Source organism: Cucumis sativus, unplaced genomic scaffold, assembly GCF_000004075.3.
Source record: "Cucumis sativus cultivar 9930 unplaced genomic scaffold, Cucumber_9930_V3 scaffold99, whole genome shotgun sequence".
Classification (NCBI taxonomy): Eukaryota; Viridiplantae; Streptophyta; class Magnoliopsida; order Cucurbitales; family Cucurbitaceae; genus Cucumis; species Cucumis sativus.
Window position 1 is genome coordinate 70,757 of NW_022279586.1, and position 24,012 is coordinate 94,768.

Genomic DNA, 24,012 nt, shown 5'->3' on the forward strand with positions numbered 1-24,012 from the left:
AGTAGTTGAAGGAGAGAAAGTAGCTTATTTGCTAAGAAATTCTTTATTACTATGGTATGATGAACAAGTAAGAAGGAGGGAAGGAAAAAGTCCAACAAAAGGAACCTACGACAAGGAAGGAAAGCCTATTACCCACAAGAGTGCAGAATCAAGGAAAAGTTTGCGGGTACGAGCTCTCTTTCATTCGTCGAACTCAAGCAATCTCCGTTTTACACCTCTACTAAACTGAATTAATTGGCTTTTCCAAAACTAGTAAAAAAACATAGTAAACCTTGGACCTATGGCTATCCAACCAGGTCTTTCCACATAAATGGGTAATGAGGTAGAAAGGAATAGCGAAGATCAGTTAAAGATCAAGAGGCATCAAAATGAAATTCTCCTTATATCTTTTCTTTCGAGATGATTAACTTCCTTATTTTTATATCTTGAGTCTATCTTCTTCTTTCTTTATGTAAGACCCAAACTTTGGGTAGTGTAGTCTTTTTACAAAGAGTTTAAGAGGTTTGAAAGAAGGAAAGTTTTTGGTTCAATATCAAAGAATAGTACTTTTTAAGGCGTATTGATGTTGACTTGGCAAAATGGGTTTTAGAGGTTAGGGTTTAGGGTTTTGTGTGTTTAAGAGTTGGCAAGAAAGAAGGTATTAAAGAGGTTAGGTGTTTTAGCTAACTTCAGAAAGCGAGTTTCTCACAACTCGGAAAATTACACTCAATCTAGACTTGAAAAACCTCATAATTTGAGTCTAGTTTATTGAAGAAGGTTGCTGGGCGTTTTGGATATGAGAAAGTTGACGTTTGGACAAAAGAAGGCAAAAGGGTCAGTTTGCGAGTGAATCTGAGCAAGCTACACTCTTAGAACGCTACAGAACGCATCGTTTGGCGTTTTCTTCCCTCAAAATTTCAGGAAAAATTTTTTAGGGAAGAAAACACATTTAGAGAAACTTTGTAGAAGAAAGTTTTGTCAAAAGAGTTATGGATTTTAAGTTATAACTTTTCTAAGTTGGGTTATGTAGTTTGGGCGAGAAACTAGGTGAGATGACCTTGGAAGTTAACTATGCGTTTTGGACAACTATGTGGCATGATAAGGGCAAGCGGTTTAAGGTTTTAGTGAGGTGTAAAACCTTGTTAGCATGCATTTTAAGGTGTAAAGTAAGTAGGAGGTTCCTTAAGAAGGTTTAAGGTGAATTTAAGCAACTGATGAGGTGTCAACTTGTACTCATGCAATGAACTCTATAAATAGGCCAAATTTAGTATTAAGTTTCTCACAATCCACTCGAGTGTTTTGAGTGAAATTAGTCTTAAAAGTTTTCATTTTGTAGTCTATTTTCTAAGTTGGGGTTTTTGATTTAATTTGAGTAACGGAGAGTTGCGTTTTGGCGGTAGAAAGCAAGAAAGGTCAGAATACAGGTGGTTCTGAACAATGTGAACTTCCAGAGGGCTGTAGAGTACATCCGTTGGAATCTGAAGTTGAAAATTTTAGGTATGAATAACAAGACGTTTTTCAACAACTTTGTAGAAGGATATATGTTTATTTGAGTTCTGGATTTTAAGTTCTAAAGCTCTTGCCGAATTATGGTTGATTAATCATTGATGTCCTTAAAAGTAGAAACGTGACATATCATGTATGCCCTTAAGTATCTCAAGCTTGTGTAGGCCAAGTTCAAAAAAGAAAATCAATTATGTTTAATAAGGAAGAAATAAAATATAACTTGTACAAATATTCTGAAAATCAAATGAATAAATGGAGTAAACACAAACTACAATTATAAACATCCAGAAGGGTCAAATGTCTACGAATTGACTAATGAGATTCAAAAATACCAGTCATGCTTGCATAACTGACTGAAAAAAATGTAATGTTTCCAAAAGATGCCGCATATCTCAAGTCCATTATAAGAAAACCTAATGTTCTTCAGTTTGTAGTATCAACAATGCATGAGTAGTGTTAAACATGTTATTTCATTTAGTTTGCGAACTAGTATGACCTTCCTCTATTCTCATTCATTCATCATCGATCAAACAAAGTTTAAAGAAATTTGATCACAAAAGCTCTTTCAAACTAAAAAAATAAAAATAAAAACAAACAAATAGATTAAAAAAAAATTAATTATACCAAACAAGGAATAATTAACTAAACAAAATGTAAGGGATTGAATCTTAAGAAAACAAATTACTAAAACCATATCTGATACAAATTTAGGGGGTTTTTTTGTCTATCAAATAAACCAATAAAACCAATCAACTTCAAGAATTAAAATTCACAAAAATAATTCAATAAAAGAATGGCAAAAAGACCTCAATATCACAAAATTAATAAGACGGAATAGATGCATTCGTACAAACTTGTTTTATTGCATGCTCACCACCCCTTCCAAAATTTATTTGATAAAAATTTAGTAAACTTAAAACACAGACAATAACAAAATTGTTGCAAACCTGCATTTACTGGTCAATGTCTTTAAATAAGCATTCTCTGACGTCAATTCTTGATTTTTAACTTCATAAGCAATCCACCTAACCATGAGACAATTATGAGAATATGTTCATTTAACCACTAACAATCATGCTCATGCACAAACATTTAAAATAGAGGTTTTAACATACTATCCTTTTATAGAAATCGTTATCAGTTTTCTTGCCATTCCAAGTTCCACGTCGTCACCCCTCTTTCTGTTCATATCATACATTACAAAAGCCAGTAAATGAAAGGAATGATTCCATTAGTCGGGTAAAATATTGATAAATAACTTAAAATATACTTGTAGCAAATTCATTATCTCCGTTCCTGATATAGATGCTTTCTTTTTCTCCATTAAGACTTGATACTTTGGTTTAGACATACAAAAACTCCTATATAACCTGAATCCAACTTGAGCCTAGAACCGAAAAATAACCTAAAAGGTATCTCACACACAATTTGATGTACTCCTTTTCTTTCTTCTTCACCTCAGGTATTTGTTGAGTTCCTACTTGCTTTGCACACAAACAGAAAACCAACATTAGTACTAAAATTAATTACATAGAAACTAGTATCTATCTCACAGCATCCAACTACCATAACCTGATTGCCAATAACCCTTCCTCAGGAGTTCAACATTTTCCTACTGTAGCTTGTCAATTTGAGCTTTAAAAGCAGCCTTACCTTTGGCTTCCTGTGGAAAAGAACTTCCTTGTTCAATGTTAAATAGAGAGAAATCATAGAATTTAGACAAGTCTCGAGATTGTACTATTCGTGTAACTGTTGCAATCTCCCTATCTTTAAACTTGTACTACCGACTTTAGCCTCTCAACTTTGATGTCTTCACAACATCAGATATGATTTATATTGTACCCTGACACAAGAATATAAAGGTGACTGAATACACGGAACCATGGTTGTGTGAAGGAATATTAAAAAGCTTTGCAACATTATTACCCTGAAATGTAGAGACCTTTTATTCCATATCTTAAACCAATCTCCCACAACAAGAAATGAACCAAAATTAGAAACAGCAGCTCTTTCAACACTACCGAAAGACATAATCTCACGAAGACACTTAGTTTATAAAATCGAATCTTTAACGCATCACCATTCTCATCAAATGTTAAACAAATCTCCTTCTTAATTCCAATTATTTGATAAGCGAGAAAACAAAATAGATCATTAAGTAACACAAATTCACGAAAAATCAAACATAATAGATCGTTAAATTGAAATGTGACGGTAGAACTTGACTAAGCCTGATCCTCTTAGCTCAGAAGACAAGGACGGGTCGTGTTATGAGAAATGTCAAGGTAGACTTAACTAAAACTTAACTAAGCATGGATAACAGAGTAATTTTTCTTTCCATTCCAACAAATGCAAAATGAAAATCACAAAAGAATCTCACATAATACAAATAAAAAATTCTTCCATTATCTTCTTCAGAACACAAGCATCTCTAATCTCCACCACCGACAAAGACCCAAGACATTAAAATTAAGAACATATAGAATCAAAAGCAACACAAAAGACCAAAGAGAGAGAGAAAAAGATGGTTCAACATCTAATAACCATAATGATAGAACAATCAACAACAAACTAATGTCATATCTCATCAAATTTTTCCAAAAAATGAAATAAAAGAGAAAGGAAGTAAGAATCAGACAAGCCAACGATACCATGTCTATTTTTGCATTTGAATTTTTCCTACCTCTGTTAAGTTCCAAACATGTTTTCGAGTCATTGGAAATTACTTTTTATGTTACAAAATCACTTGGTAAAAGTATAGACACAAACGAACGTTAATATGCCATGAAATATCACTTTTAACAAAACATTTAGCTTTGTAAAAATCAATTTTGTTAACTAGTTTCGTAAAAACACTCTCAAATATGTCTTCCATAACCTGGTTTAAGTTTTCAAGAAAAATGACTAATGGGCCAGGATACTCATGCCATGGAGTGGCAAAAAAGAGGTTGAGCTTTGTATTTTAAGTATCATGTTGATGAAGACATGTAAAAGGTCTTATGATACATATCAGTTGAGAAAACAAGTAATAAAAGAGAAATATTTGAGTGTATCAAGAAAGCACCAATACATATAGAAGCTTAAGCTAATGGATAAGAGAGTAAATTTAACATAACATCCAACACTCTTTCTCACTTGTGAGTTTGCAAATATGAAAACCTAGAGCCACGCTAAGTGAGAATGTAAGTGCGTATATTCATGAAATAAGATGTTAGCTCGTAAGACATTGATTTGAAGTAAATAAGATATAGCAATATAAGAATAGATACGTTGTGGTACGTTATACCAACACATAGATTTTAACTGTTAAATCAAAAAAGAAAAAACAAAAACAAAAACCAAAAACAAACAATAAAAGGCATTATTAAGGCGTAGTTATATGTATCATGGTAATTAACATTTTTAAGCAAAGCTAGATGGACTCACTGGCTACAAGAAATAGACAATAATTTGGATAAAGGCAAGGCTAAGGAAGGGATCTCGAGTGATAGAAAAAGAGACGAAAAGGGACAATAAGGGTACCATAAAAGTAATGGAAATTTTTAATTGGACAAACCATTCAACGTAATTCCCCCCCACGGTAACTTGGTCCATAAATTTCATAAAATCTAATCACTCCTTCCAACCTGTCCTTCCCATTCATCTAAATTCCCTTTGACTCCTTAACAAAACAACCCGATTATTTGCTTACATGATCAATCATCATTTATATTCCCTCTCTTTTTCTGTGTACAAAACACCTTAGATTCTCTTCTAATTCCACCCTAAGAGAAACCTGAAATTTATCACCTACTGCACAGCCTAATATCTTCCATTGTCATTGTAGCGTTTAGGCTTAGAGGTAGATGACATCCAAATGAAATACTTTAAAAGTACATAAAGTACAGCACTTGGAAATCACCAATCTAAGATGTGATAAGATCTCTACTTCACCCCTAGTAAGCACAGAAATACTGAGAAATTAAAAAGAAACTGTAATAAGAACACAAGAAGAAGAAAATATTACGTATTGTTGATGAACTTACTTTGAGTCAATCACGAATTCAACACATCTCATCTAACCATTTAACTTTGTTGGCATTTCAAACATGATGAACATTTCAATTCAACTCTTTTGTCTCTTGAGTACTGTAAGCTTTAGACTGATGATTATGTATTCAATCCTCTTCAAGGGAATTCTATGGTCTTGCATGAAAGGGTTTGGTAGGAATTCTTTCTTTTTCTCCATTAAGACTTGAGTTTAGACATACAAAAGCTCCTATCTCAGTTGTAAATAATAAACACCTCTAACAGAGTCCAACTTGAGCCTAGAACCGAAAAATAACTAAAAGGTTCTCACCTGCAATTTGATGTACTCCTTTTCTTTCTTCTTCATCTCATGTATTTGTTGAGTTCTTACTTGCTTTGCACACAAACAGAAAACAACATTAGTACTAAAATTATTACATAGAAACTAGTATCTATCTCACAGCATCCAACTACCATAACCTGATTGCCAATAACCCTTCATCTGGAGTTCAACATTTTCCTACTGTATTGTTGTCAATTTGAGCTTTAAAAGCAGCCTTACCTTTGGCTTCCTGTGGAAAAGAACTTCCTTGTTCAATGTTAAATAGAGAGAAATCATAGAATTTAGACAAGTCTCGAGATTGTACTATTCGTGTAACTGTTGCAATCTCCCTATCTTTAACTTGTACTACCGACTTTAGCCTCTCAACTTTGGTCTCCAACCTTGATATATCTTAATGTAGCCTGCCACAAGAAAATAAAGGTGACTGAATACAGGGAACCATGGTTGTGTGAAGGAATATTAAAAAGCTTTGCAACATTATTAACCTGAAAGTGAACTACATTTATTCCATATCTTAAACCAATCTCCCATAACAAGAAATGAACCAAACATTAGAAACTAGTAGCTGGATTTCAACACTACCGAAAGACATAATCTCACGAAGATCACTTTTGGCAATAAAATCGAATCTTTACACGCATTCCACCATTCTCATCAAATGTATGAATTCAAATCTCCTCTTAATTCCAATTATTTGATAAGCGAGAAACAAAATGAGATCATTAAGTAACACAAATTCACGAAAAATCAAACATAATAGATCATTAAATTGAAATGTGACGGTAGACTTGACTAAGCCTGATCCTCTTAGCTCAGAAGACAAGGACGGGTCGTGTTATGAGAAATGTCAAGGTAGACTGAAATCTCACTGTAAGTCACTAGTCAAATAAACCAACAGTTTTAAAACAAAGCAAAACAATAACAAAAACCCACAAAGATGTTGTAACGACAGTAAGACATATTGGTTATGATAAACATATACTACTATGAGTTAGGAAGATCATGGATCCAGCCAAAATTATAGATGAATCAGTGATAATCAAAAGTTGAAATCAGTGATATCGAATATTTCTTTAACCCAATATGTTTAAGGTTGCATTTTGTTGTTTCTCACACACATCTTGTGACTATGATCAAAGCGTTGAAAGTGCAAGAATATAAGTTATAGAATAGATAGATTCAAATATATTAGCAATATTTTTGCTGGGTACATTTCAGATTTTGGAAGGTAAGAAATTATATGGAATGATAAATCAAATATAGTTCAGAGACATGGCACCTTTTCCTCACGTAGCTCCACTAAAACAAAGTGGTAAAGGGGAGAAAGCTAAAAGTGGTAAATGCCTTCTTCGCTAAAATGTGGCAAATGCCTTCTTCTTTCAAACATGAAGAGATTGATCACAAAGTCAAGTTGAAAGCTAAAAAAACTAAAGCCTCTAATTGGCAGAAAATTTTGTTTCACAAAATTATGCTTATGAAAATTACTTATGACTAAACTTCTTTGTAACAATTGATAAAAATGTTCTTGAAAACTACTTTTTCTTTCCTAGTCTTTTAAACAGAAGAAACAAACAAAACTAAAAGCAAAATTATTAGAAAATGTGCCTAAATGGACAAATAGTCAGTAGGAAGAAGAGGTGTTGCAATATATTAGGTTAAAATGTTGAACTATGATGCTAACTAGAAGAGAGCAGACCACCGCACCCTGATGAAAGTCACATGGGATGAGACATTGTTCTTGGTCAGATTGTATCTTCTTCAAAATCTTGAAGCAAAAGCTCCAAGCTCATCGTAGATTGATGGGATTGATTGAGATTTACTTATGCATCTGTAGGCCATTTGCTTTTGGAAAGGAAATGGGTCGAAAACATTGAAGGGAAAGTGAGTTATCATGCTCTCATTGTTTCACATGTGATACAACTGGTTAGTTCGCAGTTTCGCAGTTAAATAATCTTAGTAGACTAAATTGTTCAATCATGAGGAGTCTACACCATAGAACCGAAACGATATGTCGTCAGAATGTCATTATAACCGTATGGATTCACTAATCTACCAAACAATAATGCAGGCAATCGCTCAAAACATCAACGAGAAGCCGCAATTAAACCTGATCAATGACATTGTGTGCATATTTCTAATGACTCACATCATCAATTAAAAAAGGAGAATAATGCCAATAGTTTATGATCTATAATTTCTTTGACCTTCTACTGGGAACATCTGGGATATCCACGTCCCTGAAAAGAAACGCAAAGTTCAGCATTTGAGTAGGAGAAAATGTTCAAGTTTGTAGGACTTGCTCGTGCTCACCGTGATTGACAATGCAACCGGTACTCTCTGACTGCAGAAACCGGTCACTCTTGCTAGAACGCTGGAAAAACTGCACGCTCAAAATTTATGACAACTACCAGATACCATTTAAATGATCATATACTGTGAACAGCGGTGCCTAAATCATTGAGCTATTCCTTGAACAGTGATCGCATGAGCTTTTAATGCACTATAAGCTTTGACCAATGATTGCTTTCATCGTTTTACAACCGATTTGTATGTAAACTCATGCATTGCAGCTCAGTAAATAGTCTTTGCATATAAAAATAAAAAATCAATCATAAAGCATGGAGAACTCGGTGCAGAGCAAGTGCCATAGTTTAAGAGAGAGTAATCCAATCTTGACGACTCCTGACATTACCAAGGAGTTTAGAAAATTTACCTCCAACTCATCATTACTTATCGAACCCGGCAGTAAAAAATCTAAACTCTGAAATATTTATCTCATCAAAAAAAGCTACGAAAGAGTCATGTATGAAAATCCCCCAGAAATCGAGGTTCACATATATAAAAGGAGGGGCAGATAACGACAATAGAACAGTAACAATTAATGACCTTTGAGGGAATGATCGGAAAGGGATCATTCTGAGTGGGGCACCATCGTCGCTCTAGTGAATGAAAGAACTTGATGTAAGGAGGTATATCAAATCTACGGTCTTTTCAGGATTGGGTAGGTAGGTTCTTATTTTCATTTATGTCCAAGTCGGCTGCCCAATTGTCAACCTGGGGAGGATATCCAGCATCCGATCACCAAAAGGAAGCGTGGGTATGTTCAACTTTACCTATTCTTATCCGCTTCGGTTATTTTGGATCCATTGTGACTAGTGTAATCTTTTGGGCATTCATAACATAAATGCCCATAAGTTTAGCAGCAGTCGTTGCTCCTACTGTTTTGCTCATTAACCCTGTGTGTGGAAATATTTGTGTGTGTTTAGTATGAGTCGCTATAGCATCCTTGGTATCAGGGCCATCCACACTGGGGTGGTGAACACGTCTAATGGCCTTCACCGCGACAAATTGAGAGATAAACGGGTAGATGTGAACGCCGCGAGAAAAGAAAATATGTCGAGCTTTCAACACCGGAACATGATCGATCTTACTAGAGTTGAAGAAATCGATGAATCGAACGGCGGATGAAATGCGAGAATAGGCCACATTGTACACAAAGAAGAGAAGAGTTCGAGGGAACTGAACCGATGGCTCGATGTTCAAACTTAAAGGAAGAGTGTGAGAGTGAGTGCGATTGCGATGAGAACAACCATTGCGAAGCCAAGTGCTACGGTGAACACAGACCGTAGCTAAGGGTCACAAGAAGGCTTGAAATGTCAATGTTCATCGAAGGTTGAATCCTCGAATCCTGGGCATACCGTGCTAAAGCATTTCTTTCCCTTGGGCGAAATTAATTAACCTACTTGAAGCAGAGAAAGTCTATAGAGTGAACCTATTGACTTAAGGTTTCGGATATGGAAGAAGAAGTAGGATTGAGATAATTAGGTGGAGCGCACCATTCGAAAGAAGGTTGAATCCTGGGAGGACTTGGAAAGTAAGGATTGTTCGAATTGATTTTTTCAATGACACGGGACACGAAGAAGCTTCAGGGGCATTTTGCACTATCACTCCGTATCAAGCAATTGTTTAAGGATCTTTATAGTGACATCATATGCACATAAGGAAATTCGTTTAGCTTAATTCAGCTCCACTGCCCGACAGTGGCAGTTAAAATAGTACTGCCAAGGGTACGCAATATTATATTACTAGGGCTTCGAACCAGTCACTACAAGCTGAAGTGATTAGTAGACTGTGAGACCCCCAATCATTACAATACGTATGTTAGGATAAGGGATTATACTCCACCAACATTGATAAGGAGAGAGACCATTCTGAGTGGGAAATAGAAAGAATGTGCAGGTGAGGTCCCACTGGGTAGAGAAATTTGTAGGGTGAAGTATAAATAGAATGATATGAGAAATAGGGATAGGTATCTTTTTGGTTTAGTCTAATCTTAAGTAAGGGAGGTCGGCCAAGCAGCCACGATCAGGAGAGGGGTATCCTTCTTGTGAAGGGTGCTGGTAATGTTCTTCGTTGTTCATTGTCATCGATTAGTTTTCATTCCTTATTGTAGCTGTAACTTTGGGCTATATATAATAAATAAAGGAAATTTGCACGTATGGCTGCTGTCTAAACTGTATATTTTAAGCCATAGTTGGGTATTTTATTAGAAGAGGGTGTTAGAATCCTAACATAGACAACCCTCAAACCTTAGAGGAGTGTATCAAGGAGGCTCAACTCGTTGAATGATAAGAATATTTTATGCCTTACAATTAGCCATAGGCAGATTTCGGGGCAAAAGTGAGCTCAAAAGAATGTGAGAGCAATCCATCATTTCATTAGGACTATTATTCGAAAGTAAACAATGTAGGAAGAATGAGCCAAAGAAAACGTTCAAGTGTTGTTCCAGTTCGAAATAAATAATGTCATTCCGGTCACTAAGTAGGTATACCAAAAAAATAGATCTAAACCAGGTTAACGAGGCTATCACTGTACACACGAGATTTAGAGCAAAGGCTTGACAAAGAGTTGTGCTTCAGATGTTAATGAAAAATGTGCATTCAACCTCGGCCATAAAAGCCTTTGAAGGTTTCACTAGAATAAAAGTTAGAGTTGATAACTTCTTGATTTCGATCTTTAGGATATTGTAGTTGCAAGTAGAGTTGAACGAGGATCGGATGGACTCCATGCAGAGGTGAGGCAGAGGAAATGATAGAAGTTGTTAATCTCCAGATTGATATGAACTTTGACATCTTGAGAGCTCGCTGAGGTTTGAATCTTAAGAGCTTCAGTACATGGGAGGTTCAATTCTTTATCCAACGAGAGACCCCTATGAAATTGAAAGGTCATGGTCTCGATTTATAGAGAAATTGGATGGGCTTTAGGTGAACTTGGGCTCATTTGATTGCTACAGTTGGACTTGCGACAAATTAATTGTTGGGCTTGGACTTCAGTCCATTTCAGAGTTGAGTTGGAAGATCTGCCGATCTAGTCATTCGACTTGGCCAAGTACCCAATTTTTTTGTTGGATGTGAATCCAGTTGGAGATGAGTACACGTTGTGAAGGAAAGGGAAACACTGTATATGAGGGTAAAATTGATTGTGTTGATAAGGAGTAATTTAATCGATCATAGCTGACTTCTTAGCAATTGAAACCTTTTAGGGAATTGTGGACGTTGGTATGTTGGGTGAATCGCGAAAACGATAGGCTGGAATATCTGACTGGAACCATGGATTAGGTGCTAGTTAATAGGCCAATTCCCTCATACTATGACATTCTGGACAAAAGTGTGAAGAAGATGTAATACGAAGTTTGGTCAATTTATATGGTGGATCACTTCAAGCTTCATCTAAGGCAGAAATGCTCGTTGAGGACCGCTAGACTGAAAAACATGGCAGACGAAGGGAGCCAAGGAGTTCCTTTTAGAACTACAAAACTATGAAATCGAAAATGGAGATGGATGAGTGATCGACAGCAAAAAACCGAAGACAAAAATGGAGATAGAGAAAGAATCTACTGCCATGGTTCAAAGATTTAACTGCAGATACAGATACGATGGACTGCAGTATTTGAATCACCGCGATGGAGTTTAACCTCCACATATCGAAGACCGAGTTGGAGATCCGATCGGCTATATTACATCCATGCTGGAGATCCAATCGACTGCGCCACATCAACGTTCGACAATGTAGATGGACATTGTACAAAATGGAGCAAATTGAAGAAGAAGTTGGTGATAGAAGATGCGTACATGGCAGATGGTGATGTAGATCGAGATAACAGCCCTTACTCCAAGATGCCGGTGGTTATTAGTGCGGCACATCAAAGATGATGACGACCACATGGGGGTTGGAGATTTTGATGGCTGCGACTACCGCAGAGCTGCAAACCATGGTAACAGTATCAGATCAAATTCCCTATCCCGATAATTGAAGAACTACTAGATAAACTACATGGTGGCAACTATGATTCATCCAAGATTATGACTTTAAAATCGAGGATACACATGATGACAAATGCAACGGATGAAGGAGGAAGATGGTGATGACTGCAATACATGGACATTTCGACACTCACGGAAGCGACACTACGAAGATTCTTATGGTTACTGCCACTTCGAAGCCTCAGACAATGACCCCAGCAACACATTCCAATCTCTAATGAATCAGGTATTCAAACCCTTTCTTATGGAGATGATGATTCTTGTATTTTTTGCAGATGGATATTCTTACGACTGCTACACGTCGAAGATGCATATGATAACGATTGAGACATGTCGAAGATGCATTTGGTGACAACTGCGTTTTTTCAATACTGAAGGATAATGTAATTATTTGCAAATCAGAGATGAAAATGATGATTATAGCAACACCCCCAAGATTCAGATGATATTGAGGGCAACACCTAGGATTTCTAGCCGAGGATGTTGAAGTCTGCATGAAGTAAAAGAATTTGAAGCATGATTAATTTTGGCCACAACACAAAAGACATCATCTGGCTGAAGAGGATTTCTTTAGAATATAACACGTGTTATTATATGAAAATGAGTCCTCTCGGTGTAAGATTTATGAGAAGAGGAATCATCTCGGCAGCAACACATTTAAAAGCTGAAGATTACTTCAGAAGAATGCATTCAAATGGAGATGAGGAAGACAAACATCAGTTCATTTGCAGCAACCGAGAGATTATGCAGATGACAACCATATCAGCTGCTAGCACTTGCCTGAATTGGTCATTGTCGTTTACTATTGAGACTGATGCTTCAGGAGTGGGATTTCTTAGGAGTGGTAGCTGCTCATCAAGGAGACATCCTATCGACCTTACTTCAATCAGAAACTATCAAGAGCCCAATCTAAGTGCTACTGATATGAAAGGGAACTTGATGCTGCCTACGTATCGTTTTTATCAGTGCAGAAATGGAGGCACTACCTACTGGGAAGGAGAATTCACTATTATTTCAGATTCAGTGATTAAGCTCTCAAATTCTTGTGGACTAAGAGCATCATGCAAGGGAGGCTCTTGCGATAAGGACCTTTACACATTTCAGAAATAGTTTCGAACAAAACTTCTTGGGCTTATTGATTTCGAGATATTGGTGAATACAACCAGACTTGGCTTCAGAATAAAGGGACCTGCTGATGCTTCTTTCAAGGAAGGACTTCCAAACCGTGCGAATTGAGACACAACTGACTATCAACTCGGCATTATTTTCGTCATGAAGTGATTTGAGCTTAATAGTTAGAAGGAAGTTGAGATATTGATCACAAGTAACTCCAAGAGATCATAAGCAGAGGTTGAAAGGGGGTGGACCAGGGATGTGGAAATATCAATGGATTAATGATAAGCTGCTGTATGAAAGGAAGGATAGTGTTAATCACGACATTCCTCCCTCATTCCTAGGTTGTTGCACAACCTTCCCATGACTCCATACTAGGAGGTCATTCCGATTTCTTGAGACGATCTTAGACAAAAGTGATTAGTGGAGAATTGTTTTGGATAGGGAATGAAAGCAGATGATGAAGAAGTGACGTGGAAGAATGTGACATATGCCAACAAAACAAATTCGAAGACTACCAATACCAGCCAGAGTTGACAACCCATTCCCATTCCCGAGAGGATATTGGAAGATTATCGACAATGGATGTCTTATGAGGACCTCATCTTTTCCTTAGATTGGCTTAGACTTATACATGTAATTATGGTGAACCATTGTTTCCTGACCAGCTTCCTGTACCATTGGGTCTGATGCAAATAACACTTCGAGTTTGACGAAAACCGAAGGTCTACACGATTTACGAGTTTTGACTGTCCATTTTTCGCAATCATTTGCAATAGGCTGTTCTTGGATTTGATTTTCTCTTTGTCTCGATCGTGGACTACAATCGAACGTGTAGAGCTTCAATATGGCCGACACTAAACAAAGTTTTGGTAGTACTCACAACGTTATGTCCCTTGCGGAACACTCTAAGTCATCACAATTACAACATGATTAGTCTGAGCTAATGGATCCATATCTATTACGATTGGCGTTTCAGGAGCCAATTTTATATTTAGTTTGAGAAGTACTGATATGGATGATCATATGATTGAAGAATCCCCCAAAAGATGCAAAGCAGAAGTAAGGATCATCGGCTTTCTGTGATTGATTCGCCCGTTTGTATTCTGTCAGATCAAGAAGTTGCTAATCTGAGAGTGAGATTAATTGGATTGGTTGATCACTGTGAGGATCTGGTTAAAGAACTTTCTGGAATTTCTTTAAGGGATTTTCTATACCTCTAGGTAAAGAGCAAGTGCATAGAATGTTTGAAGTCTTGTAGTGCAAGATTTTTTCGGGGTTGCAGGAACAACGAAAGACTGAGTTCTGTCACCAGCTGTAATCTTTATAGCGGCATTAAGAAGATCATTGCCGAGCTTGGCTTGTTGAATTAAAAAACCTTTTAGTCCTCTACGAGTGTTACTAAGTTCCATATCAAGTTCAACGAGTAGCAAAATCGGCAAATGTGTATGATTTTATCCCCTGCAAAATATAGAGCTCTTACCAATGAATGCCTTGGGTGCACATCTCGGCTAAAGACATTTCTATGAGCTTCTCTCTGCACTCCAGGCTTAGAGCTCTCCATCATTTATGTAGTTGATGCCTGGCTCACTCGAGTCCTATTCGCTATTTGTCAAAGCCATCATGCCGACGATACGCTGTGTGCTGTAAATTCGCTTCAGAAAGTCCCAGTCAAGTTGCTCCCAACTATCAATGGATTCATGTTCAAGAACAATGAACCCTTCGAAGGCGTTACCTTTCAGAGTTCGAATAGTACTGATTCATCGACAAATCTCAGAGCCTAGTAGGAGATTCACATGTTTCAGTGAACTGAGCAACGTGTTGTCTTGGGTAAGCCAGGCCATCAAACTGTTGAAACGTGATTGGTCGGTATCAATTCGGCATTATATAAGAATAGTCAACGGTCTCAACATGCTCAGATAGCCTCCACATGTGATATACCAGAGGCGTCAGTTACTATTTCGGCAGATGAGTTTGCTAAGTTTCAGAATTACCAAGAGTCATTACAAGCGTCATCTTCCTCTACTCCGATTGCATCCACTGTTGCCCCAGGTAATATAAAGTATCTTCTTACATCATCTACCAAATGGGTCATAGACTCTGGTGCCACAGCTCATATGACAGGTAATTCTCACCTATTTTCTAGACCGTTGTCCCCTGCCCCTTTTCCATCGGTTACATTGGCCGATGGCTCCACATCTTCTGTTCTTGGCTCTGGCACTATTCACCTTACCCCATCATTTTCTCTCTCTTCTGTGTTACATTTGCCTAACTTATCCTTTAATTTAATTTCTACTAGTCAACTTACTCATGACCTAAATTGTGTTGTCATGTTCTTTTCTGGTTATTGCTTGTTTCAGGATCGTGTGACGAAGAAGATTATTGGTAGAGGATATGAGTCAGGAGGCCTTTATCTCTTTGATCATCAAGTATCGCAAGCTGTGGCGTGTCCTGTCGTTCCCTCTCCTTTTGAAGTCCATTGTCGTTTAGGTCATCCATCTTTGTTCGTGTTGAAGAAACTTTATCCAGAATTTAGGTCTTTGTCCTCTTTAAATTGTGATTCGTGTCAATTTGCGAAATTTCATCGTCTTAGTTCGAGTCCTCGAGTCGATAAACGAGCAATTGCTCCATTTGAGTTACTTCATTCTGATATTTGGGGTCCGTGTCCAGTTGCATCTCAAACGGGCTTTCGTTATTTTGTTACTTTTGTTGACGATCATTCTCGTCTAACTTGGTTATATTTAATGTCTCTACAGCTTGTTTTTTGATTAATAGAATGCCTTCCTCTGTTCTTAATGGTGAGATTCCCTATCGTGTTCTTTTTCCTACCAAGCATTTGTTTCCTATTGCTCCTAAGATATTTGGTTGTGTCTGTTTTGTTCGTGACGTTCGTCCTCATCATACTAAGTTAGATCCCAAATCCTTGAAGTGTATCTTCTTGGGTTATTCACGTGTTCAAAAGGGTTATCGTTGTCATTGTCCTACCCTTAAAAGGTATCTGGTTTCGCCTGATGTTGTCTTTTTTGAAGATACACCCTTTACTTCATCACCATCGAGTTTGTGTCAGGGGGAGGATGACAATCTTTTTATATATGAGGTTACCTCTCCCACACCATCCTTGTCTACTGATGTGCCTCCTTCCCGCCCGTTGATTTCTCAAGTCTACTCCCGACGACCTCCACCACAACCTTCAGACTCATGTCCTCCATCAATGCTTCCTTCATCATGTGATCCAGCGCCAAGTGATGATCTTCCCATTGCTCTTCGCAAAGGTAAACGCAAGTGTACTTACCTTGTTTCTTCCTTTATTTCCTATCACCAGTTATCTCCCTCCACATATGCGTTTATTACGTCTCTTGAGTCCACATCTATTCCTAACTCTGTTCATGAAGCTTTGTCTCATCCTCGCTGGCAAAATGCAATGATTGAGGAGATGCCAAATCAGCAACTTGTTAAAGAAGGAGAATTATGTAAAGATCCTGAGAGACATAGGAGATTAGTTGGGAAGTTGAACTACTTAACAGTGACTCGACCAGACATTGCATATTCTGTAAGTGTTGTAAGTCAATTCATGTCTTCCCCTACAGTGGATCATTGGGCTGCAGTAGAGCAGATTTTGTGTTATCTAAAAGCTGCTCCTGGACGTGGGATCCTATACAAAGATCATGGACATACGAGAGTTGAATGTTTTTCTGATGCTGATTTGGCGGGGTCTCGTGAGGATAGGAGATCGACTTCTGGATATTGTGTTTTTGTAGGTGGAAACTTAGTTTCATGGAAGAGTAAGAAACAAAATGTTGTTTCTCGTTCGAGTGCTGAGTCAGAATATAGAGCTATGGCACAATCTGTGTGTGAAATAGTATGGATTCACCAACTATTATCTGAGATAGGCTTCAGTATTACCGTGCCAGCTAAATTATGGTGTGATAATCAAGCTGCACTTCATATTGCATCTAATCCAGTATTTCATGAACGAACTAAACATATTGAGGTGGATTGTCACTTCATTCGTGAGAAAATCCAAGATGGGTTGGTGTCCACAGGATATGTGAAGACCGGAGAACAATTGGGAGATATTCTAACTAAAGCTTTAAATGGAACAAGGATAAGCTATCTGTGCAACAAGCTGGGCATGATCGACATATTTGCTCCAGCTTGAGGGGGAGTGTTATGATATATATATATATACATATGTCCTTTATTGTAATTTTACATAGTCTCTAGGGTTGTTAAATTTGGTAGTATGGGGTTCCATCTCAAAACCAATTGGCAATGAGAGGAGTAGCCCATCTACCTTATATGGAGTACGAGTCCCCTTGGTTTTTCCAATGTGGGACTCTCAACTTCTCCAACAGATTTTATAGAAGGACTACCCTTAGTTGGAGATATAATGTAATTATGGTGGTAGTTGACCTTTTAAGTAAGTACTCCTACTTCCTAACTCTTAAACACCCAAAACAAGTGTCAGGAGACCTATCTAAGGTGCTTCTGTAATGAACAGCCGAGAAAATGGGACAAGTCGATTCCTTGGGCAAAGTTGTGGTACAACACCACCTTCCATACGTCTACCAAAGTAACTCCTTTTCAAACTGTTTATGGCAGACCCCCCCCCCCCCCCCCCCCCCGCCATTATTATCGTATGGGATGAATAAATCTCCAAATAATGAGTTAGAAGCCATGTTAAAAGAAAGAGACTTAGCAATCAATGCCTTGAACGAAAATCTTTGTGCAGTCCAAAACCGAATGAAAAAAAATGGCAGATCGGAATCGGAGAGAATTGAAGTTCAAGGTAGGGGATGAAGTCTATTTGAAACTAAGACCCTATAGACAACGCTCATTGGCTAGAAAGAAGTGTGAGAAACTAGCGCCAAAATTTTATGGGTCGTACAAGATTACAGAGGAGATTGGAGTTTTCCCTTCGAAGTTACCAGCAGAAGCTGTCATTCACAATGTGTTCCACATTTCTCAACTGAAACTGAAACTCAGAAAACATGTAGTCCAACGTCAACAACCTATCCTAACTGAGGACTTCGAATTGCAGTTGTGGCCAAAAACTGTGTTGGGAGTATGCTGGAATAAAGAGCTGAGTGGAAATGAATGACTAATTAAATGGAAAAATCTACCAGATAGAGAAGCCACGTGGGAATCAGTCTATCTGCTGAATCAACAGTTTTCTAATTTTCACCTTGAGGGCATGGTAAACTTGGAACCAAGGGGTATTGTAAGACCTCAATCGTTCACACATATAAAAAGAGGAGCAGAAAGGTAAATGAACAAACAATTAATGATGAGAGAATGTGTAAGGATTCTACTTGAATCACACAATTGTTTGTTCATTTACCTTTCTGCCCCTCCTTTTATATGTGTGAATGATTGGGGTCTTACAATACCCCTAGGTTCTAACTCACCTTGTCCTCAAGGTGGAAGCTAGGGAACTGCTGATTCAGTAGATATACTGATTCCCATGTTGCCTCACTATCCGGTAGATTCTTCCATTTGACCAGCCATTCATTTCCACACGTCTCCTTGTTCCATCATACTCCCAACACAGTTTCCGGCCATAATTGTAATTTGAAGTCCTCGGTTAAATATAGGCGGTTACTGTTGAACGACATGTTGTTTTCCCAACTTCAGTTTCAATTGGGAAATGTGGAAAACATTGTGAATTACAGCTTCTGGTGGTAGTTTCAAACGATACGTGACCTCCCCTATCTCCTCAATAATCTCATACAGCCCATAAAATTTCGAAGCTAGCTTCTCACATTTCTTTTAAATAAACTTCATCACCAACTTTGAACTTGAGTTATCTGCGATTCTGATCTACCATTTTTTTCATTCTGTTTTGGGCTGTACAGAGGTTTTCTTTCAAGGCATTGATTGCTAAATCTCTTTCTTTTAACATGGCTTCTACCTCATTATTTGAAGATTTTTCATCCCATAAGATAACAATGGAGGGGAGGTGGAGGGTATTAATATAATTAGATTATTCTTAGGAGATTATTCTGGAGATATTATTCTGGAGATATTATTTGATATTATTTCCTTAAGTGTATTTCTCTATGGTTATATATAGGCTTGTATCTCTATTAAATAATCAATGAAAGATAGATTAATTCCATAAAATCAACATGGTATCAGAGCAATAGGGTTTTAGTCTCCTTGTATTCTAGCCGTCACATTCCCGCTCGTCTGCCTCCGTTGATTCGTCGACGGAGGCAGAGCCATACCCATCATCAATCAACACATCATGTCTCCAAGTAATTCGCTCTGCCTCCTAGATCAAAATCTGCATCTCTGATTCTGCCGCCGCCGCCACTACTCCTTCCGCCATCACTGCTCCTTCCATCCACACAGTTCGTCGCACTCTCGACCCATATCCGCTCTCCATTCGTCCTCACTTAGATCTACTTGTGCGCACATTGCAAGCACCAATTTGTTCGTGCATCTCTGTTCGTGTCTTCGACTTCCAGATCCGTGTTTTATTTCATCTTTCGCCTTCGAATCATACTGTTCCAGATCAGACCGACCTGCCGCCGCCGCCCTTTACTCGTACCAAACAATCTCTTTCGATTGAAGACTCCCGATCCTGAAGAGGGTGAATCTTTGTTCAGATCCATGATCCACCGCTCCGCTCCACTCACAGCCGACGACGCACAGGTTCGGCTCTTGTCCGCTCTCCATTTGTGAAGCTCGCCGTCATGAAACGCATCTTCTCTTTTTGCGAAGAACGCCGCAAAGCTCTCTATCTACTCAACCTCTCAGCTCTCTTCAGTTTTCGTTCTGTTCACCCAGATTTCCTGTTCAGTTTGATTCTGACTTGCTTTAGTTTAGTTCGTTCAGTTCCATTCTGATGACGGAACGCTCCTGCCCAATTCAGACCACGTTTTCATCCTGATTTGGTTCTACTTTGCTTCAGTTTTGCTCTTTCATTTTGCCCCCGGAGTTCTTGTTTCGTTCTTCCTAGGTTCTGTTATAGATCTCTATACGAGGATCTATGTTTCTATCCCAGAAGTTCTTCGTTTCGCTCTTCGTGGGTTTGTTTTAGCCTAGAAGTTCTTTGTGTGTTTGTTCTTCGGGTTTTTATTCTATTCTAGATATATTGTTTCTTTTCTTAGTTCTTAGCAAACTCAAGTTTGTGATTTCAACCTTGAGTTTGAGGGAGGGTATTAATATAATTAGATTATTCTTAGGAGATTATTCTGGAGATATTATTCTGAAGATATTATTTGATATTATTTCTTTAAGTGTATTTCTCTATGGTTATATATAGGCTTGTATCTCTATTAAATAATCAATGAAAGACAGATTAATTCCATAAAATCAACAGAGGGGAGGTCTGCCATAAACAGTTTGGTAAGGAGTTGTTTTGGTGGACGCATGGAAAGTGATATTATACCATAACTCTGCCCAAGGAATTAGTTTATCCCATTTTCTTGCATGCTCATTGCATAAACATCTTAGATAGGTCTCTAGGCACCTATTTACTCTCTCGGTTTGTCCATCAGTTTGCGGGTGACATGTTGTGCTTCTTTTCAAAAGTGTGTCCATGGTGGTGAATAACTCTTTCCAGAAATTGCTAAGAAAGATCTTAACCCGATCGGTAATAATGGACTTGGGAATACCATGTTTGCTGATGGACTTGGGAATACCATGTTTGCTGACCACTCTTTCCAGAAAAATGGAAGCCCATTGCTTCGCTGTGTACGAGTGTTTAAGAGTTAAGAAGTAGGAATACTTACTTAAACGGTCAACTACTACCATAATTACATTACATCCCTCGCTAAGGGTAGTCCCTCTATGAAATCCATCCAATCTTCCAATATCTTTTCAAGAATGGGAATGGGTTGTAGCACTCTGGTAGGATTGGTAGCTTCGAATTTGTTACGTTGGCATATGTCACACTCTTCCACATATTTCTTCACATCTACCTTCATTCTCTTCCAAAATAGTTCTCCACTAATCCTTTTGTAAGTTCTCAAGAATCTGGAGTGTCCTCCTAGTATGGAATCATGGAACGTGTGTAGTAGCCAAGGAATGAGAGAGGAGTGTCGTGATAGCACTACCCTTCATTTATATAACAGCTCCTCATTACTCCACTAGTACTTTCCTCCTTGGTTCACCCCTTTTTTAGCTCTACTATAATTATCTGGAGTTCTTGATCGTTCTCAACTTCCTTCTCTATAAGTTCTACGTCAACAATGCTCGTTGTCGTCATTGTGTTCAACTCCACAGTTTGATCTTTCCTTAAGAGTGCATCAGCGGCTTTATTCTGCAAACCCGGTTAGTATAATATCTCGAAATCATACCTCAAGAGTTTAGTTAACCATTTCTAGAATGAGGTTGAACTTCCCTTTGTTCCAACCAGAATTTCAGAGCTTTCTGATCTAAAATAATAGTGAATTTCCTCACCAGTAGGTAGTGCCTCCATTTCTGCACTGAGAGAACAACTGCCATGAGTTCCCGTTCATATATGGACTTAACTTGAGCTCTTGAGGAAAGAGCTCAAGTTTCTGACTGAAGAATGTTATAGGGTGTCCTTGTGACAACAGCGCTCCTAAGCCTACTCCTGAAGTATCAGTCTCAATTGTAAATGGATGTGACCAATCAGGCAGTGCTAACACTGGTATGGTCATCATTGCTAATTTCAGTTGTTCAAAAGTTGCTATGGCTTCCTCATTCCACTTGAACGCGTTCTTCTGAATTAACTTAGTTAAGGGCGCGGCAATCTCCCCATAACTCTTCACAAACCTTCGATAATATCCGGTCAGCCCTAGAAATCCCCTCAGCCCAGTTATGTCCTTCGGTTGTGGCCAATTAATCATGCTTCGAGTCTTTTCCTCATCAGCTTCGACTCCTCTACTGGAAATCATGTGCCTCAAATACTGAACTTGGGAGTGGGCTATTACACATTTGTTTCTATTTGCAAATAGTTGATCATCCCTCAATATGGCAAATACCATCCCCATATGTTTCATATGCTCGTCTATATTAACACTATAAACTAAAATATCATTAAAAAAAGACAAGAACACATCTTCTGAGGAAAGGTTTGAATATTTGGTTCATCAAAGATTGGAAGGTGGCCGGAGCATTAGTGAGACCAAAAGGCATCACTAAGAATTCGTAGTGCCCTTCGTGCGTGCGAAAAGTTGTCTTCTCCACATCTTCCCCCTTCATTCTTATCTGATGATATCCAGATTTAAGATCTAATTTAGAGAATAATGTCGCCCCATGTAGTTCATCTAGGAGTTCTTCAATCACCGAAATGGGGAATTTGTCGGCCACGGTTACTTGATTCAGTTTACGGTAGTCTACATAGAATCTCCATCCATATCCTTCTTCTTCACCAATAGTACTGGGCTAGAGTAAGGGCTGTGACTTGGCCGAATCACCCCTGCTTGTAGCATTTCTATCACCAGTTTTTCAATCTCTTCTTTTTGTACATGTCCATACTTATATGGTCGAACATTGATTGGTCTGTGATCGGGTAAAGTCAAAATGCAGTGGTCTACGGTTCTCTTGGGAGGTAAACCTATTGGTAGCCTAAATATGTACGTGTATTGATTGAGTAATTGTTGAACCATGGGTAATCCTTCATCATCTCCTTTTAACTCACTTTCTGTTTCATATTCCTCTTCCCATTCAACTTCATAATTTTGCAATTCTAAAAGAAATCATCGGTCGCCTGATTGCCATGTTTTTTCTATGGTCCTCAACGAACATTCTGACTTGATGAGGGAAGGGTCCCCTCAGTGTTATTCTTCTTCCTTTTTTCCAAAATGTCATGGTTAGGGATGGTCAATGCACCTTCATGGTTCCTGTCGAATCAAGTCATTGCATCCCTAAAAGTCTACATTTCCCAGTTCCACCGCAAGAAGTCAGCTATGACTGTTAACTCCTTCAATTTCACTTTTACCCTCTTACATATTCCTTTTCCTTCGCAACGGGTGCTGTCTTCAATGGTTACTCCAAATTGGGTTCTTGGATCAATGCCCAACCGCAGTTCTTCCACCAACACTTGACTGATAAAATTATTGGTCGCACTGCTATCAATAAGGAGTATTACCTCTCTTCCATTCATTTGTCCTTTCAATTTCATAGTTCCTTTGGACGTAACTACCGTGATCACCCTTAATTCAATCTCAGCAATCTCATTCAAATCTAATTGATTCGGTTCTATCACTTCCTCTACCTCATCCTCTGTGGTCGCTTCCTTTTCGTTACTCTCTTCCTCATTCAATATAAGTAGCATCAACTCTCTTTTTTCTCTGACCTTGCATTTATGGCCGAGTGAATATTTTTCATTACACCTGAAACACAGCCCTTTATCAAGCTTCGCTGTGTCTGAAAGCCTATTTACTGGAGGATCATTTTTTTGGTAACCCCTTTTACCGGAATGGTTATCTGTTTCATGGCAAACTCTGCCGTCTTTTGTTCAACCTTCTCATTCTTACCTTGAATCTTGCCTGTGTTCTCACTTCTTTTGGGCTCAATCCTACTCAATTCATCCATAGCCAGTTGTAAGGCTAGATTTCTATCATTCACCAGTTGAGCTTCCTTCATACACTCCTCTAAAGTTCGAGGGTGTCTACTAATCACTTATGCTTGTAATGCGGCTCGAGACCCGTCAAAACGCGTCCTGTAGTACACTTTCGGCCATGTCAGGGAGTGGAGCTGAATATGTAACGAACTTCTTAACAAAATCGCTATAGGATCCTTCTTGCTTGATACGGATCAGTC

General features: G+C 38.2%; 1 protein-coding gene across 11 annotated transcripts in view; it reads right to left on the minus strand.

The window, feature by feature from the left end:
* Positions 1-6,025, minus strand: part of LOC116406416 (meiotic recombination protein SPO11-1-like) — a 46,425-nt gene extending 40,400 nt beyond the window's left edge. For 6 of the 11 annotated variants that reach the window (XM_031890130.1, XM_031890127.1, XM_031890128.1 and 3 more), the window contains exons 1-2: positions 2,911-2,975; positions 2,433-2,666 (exon numbers count right to left, since the gene is read on the minus strand). In XM_031890130.1, the coding sequence (XP_031745990.1) occupies positions 2,433-2,518 (86 nt within the window). In that variant the 5' untranslated portion in view covers positions 2,519-2,666; positions 2,911-2,975. Of the gene's footprint in view, positions 1-2,432; positions 2,667-2,755; positions 2,773-2,906; positions 2,976-3,057; positions 3,081-5,973 lie in introns of those variants that run through there. The other 5 variants (XM_031890121.1, XM_031890122.1, XM_031890119.1 and 2 more) reach the window with 5 other exon arrangements.
* Between the last annotated feature and the right edge of the window lie 17,987 nt (positions 6,026-24,012).